Source organism: Palaemon carinicauda, chromosome 19, assembly GCF_036898095.1.
Source record: "Palaemon carinicauda isolate YSFRI2023 chromosome 19, ASM3689809v2, whole genome shotgun sequence".
Taxonomy (NCBI): domain Eukaryota; kingdom Metazoa; phylum Arthropoda; class Malacostraca; order Decapoda; family Palaemonidae; genus Palaemon; species Palaemon carinicauda.
In genome coordinates, this window is record NC_090743.1 from 40,037,237 (window position 1) to 40,039,736 (window position 2,500).

A 2,500-nucleotide genomic window follows, 5' to 3' on the forward strand; every position below is an offset into this window, starting at 1 on the left:
AGTAGTTTTCCTCTTATATCGTCTTAGATAGTAATAGTGATAATAGTTTAGTGGTTAGAGCGCTCGATTCAATTGTGTCTGTAACCTACTCAGTTATATACCTGGCAGTTAGTTGATCGAAATGGGTCTTATGCAGTATGGTGGAAAATGTAAATATAACGTTAATGAAAATAACAATATTATTTGTTATTTTTAGGAAATGTATTTTATACATAATGTGGCTTCAGACAAAGATGTCAGTTGGGTAGCATTTGCGCCAAAGCAAATAAATTGTTTTTGCTGTTCTTAAGATATTTTATTTTTCTTGGTTCATTTCCTCACTGGGTTATTTTCCCTGTTGGAGCCCCTGGGCTTACAACATCGTGTTTTTCCTAGTAGAGTTGTAGCTTAGCTAGTAGTAGTAATAATAATAATAATAATAATAATAATAATAATAATAATAATAATAATAGTAATTATTATTATTATTATTATGATAATAATAATGATAATGATGATGATAATAATAATAAAGTCAATGTGAAAAAATTCTCCATAATTTCACGTGTGTATCACTAGTTTAAAGAATTAAATAAAGTAAGAAACAGTATTGATTAAAGAAAACAAAAATGATAAACTTGAAGACCTTTTTATTAGCAAGCATATTTTTACAGCGTGGACATTAATAGATACAATATTTTTAATTTGCATTGTGTTTTCCCTGTCTTCTCCTAAGCGTGCTATATGTTAGAATAGATTACACATTTGTAAATACATTGTACAAAGTTCATGACGAATAGTCCTTTTTCGAAGAAAGAAAAGATGAAAGGTATGGACGTCATATGTCCTTGTTGCCTTGAGCTTAAATGGAAGAGGAGAGAATAAGATCAGTTTCCTCACTAAGTGAGAAGTGAAAACATTTCTTTGATTAATGGAAGATGAGAGAATAAGATCAGTGTCATCTCTCGGTGAGAAGGGAAAACAATTCTTTGATTAATAGGGAAAGACGGTCAATAAAGTAGAAGAAAGTTAAAGAAAGGGGAGGTTAAACTCTTGCAATTTATTCATACTCAAGGTCAGTTTCTCAATTTACAATCATCACTTATTTGCCTTTTTTCAACTCGTATTATGTTTAAAGATTATACCTCCTCTTGCCATGGACTGTCTTATAAGTCTTGCACCGTTTGCACCACTGAGTGGTACTGGGGTACATATTTCTCCAACTCGCGTTAGTTTTAACGACTGTACCCCTTCTTGGGACAGACTGTCTTATAAGTCTGCATCGTCTGCACCACTGTATGGTACTGAGGTACGTATTGCGTCTGGTACTCTGTATTGTGAAGCACCTCCGTCTGGGTGACGTATTTTGGCTCGAAATGCGTTTTGTAGACGGTCTGGAACTCCACCCGGGGCTGGAAGAAGGTCGAAATTTCGGTGTGAGTGACGAAATGTGGGACGTAGTCGGTCTTGGTGACGTACTGGGTGTCATATGAGGTTTGGTAGTCCGTCTCGTATTTCGTGACATACTGGACTTGCGTCTGGTGCTGGGTTTCGGTTATGTACTGGGGTACGTACTGGGTCTGGTATTGGGTGTTATAGATAGTGCTGTAGACAGGCTGGTAGACAGTCGTGGGGATGTACTTTTCCTTGTAGACTGTGTTGTAGATTGGTATCTGCAAGGAAGAGTGGTTGGATAAACTGAAAGATTAAAATGGGGTTGACTATACTGAAAAATTGAGAGTGGTTGGCTATACTGAAAAATTGAGAATGGTTGGCTATACTGAAAGATTAAAAAGTGGTTGTATAAACTGAAAGATTAAAATGGGGTTAACCATACTGAAAAATTTAGTGTGGTTGGCTGTGCTGAAAGATTCAAAAGTGGTTGGCTAAACTGAAAGATTAAAAAGTGATTGGCTATACTGAAAGATTCAAATGTGGTTGGCTAAATTGAAATATTTAAATATGGTTGGCTGAACTGAAAGTTTACTAAGTGATCGGCTAAACTGATGAAATAAAAAGTGATTGGCTAAACTGATAGATTAAAAAGTGATTAGCTAAACTGCCAGATTAAAAAGTGATTTGTTATACCGAAAGATTAAAAATTGGTTGGCTATACAGATAGATTAAACTGTAGTTGGTTAAACTGAAATATTAAAATAGTGGTTAACTATACTGATAGATTAAACTGTAGTTGGTTAAACTGAAAGATTAAAATAGTGGTTAACTATACTGATAGATTAAACTGTAGTAGGCTAAACTGAAAGATTAAAAAGTGGTTAACTATATTGATAGATTAAACTGTAGTATGCTAAACTGAAAGATTAAAAATTGGTTGGCTATACTGATAGATCAAACTGTAGAAGGCTAAACTGAAAGATTATAAAGTGGTTAGCTATACTGATAGATTAATCTGTAGTAGGCTAAACGGAAAGATTAAATAGTGGTTAACTGTACTGAGAGATTAAACTGTAGTAGGCTAAACTGAAAGATTAAATAGTGGTTAACTGTACTGAGAGATTAA

General features: G+C 34.1%; 1 protein-coding gene and 1 long non-coding RNA gene across 2 annotated transcripts in view; one reads left to right on the forward strand and one right to left on the reverse strand.

The window, feature by feature from the left end:
- LOC137658600 (uncharacterized) overlaps nucleotides 1–2,500 on the forward strand; it is a 100,828-nt gene that overhangs the window by 25,331 nt on the left and 72,997 nt on the right. The gene's annotated exons all lie outside the window — the stretch shown is intronic.
- The window catches only part of LOC137658208 (uncharacterized), an 8,086-nt gene continuing 6,248 nt past the window's right edge, over nucleotides 663–2,500 (reverse strand). Inside the window, exon 3 of the mRNA XM_068392889.1 lies at nucleotides 663–1,652. Coding sequence (XP_068248990.1) covers nucleotides 1,215–1,652 — 438 coding nt within the window. The 3' untranslated portion in view covers nucleotides 663–1,214. The remainder of the gene's footprint in view (nucleotides 1,653–2,500) is intronic.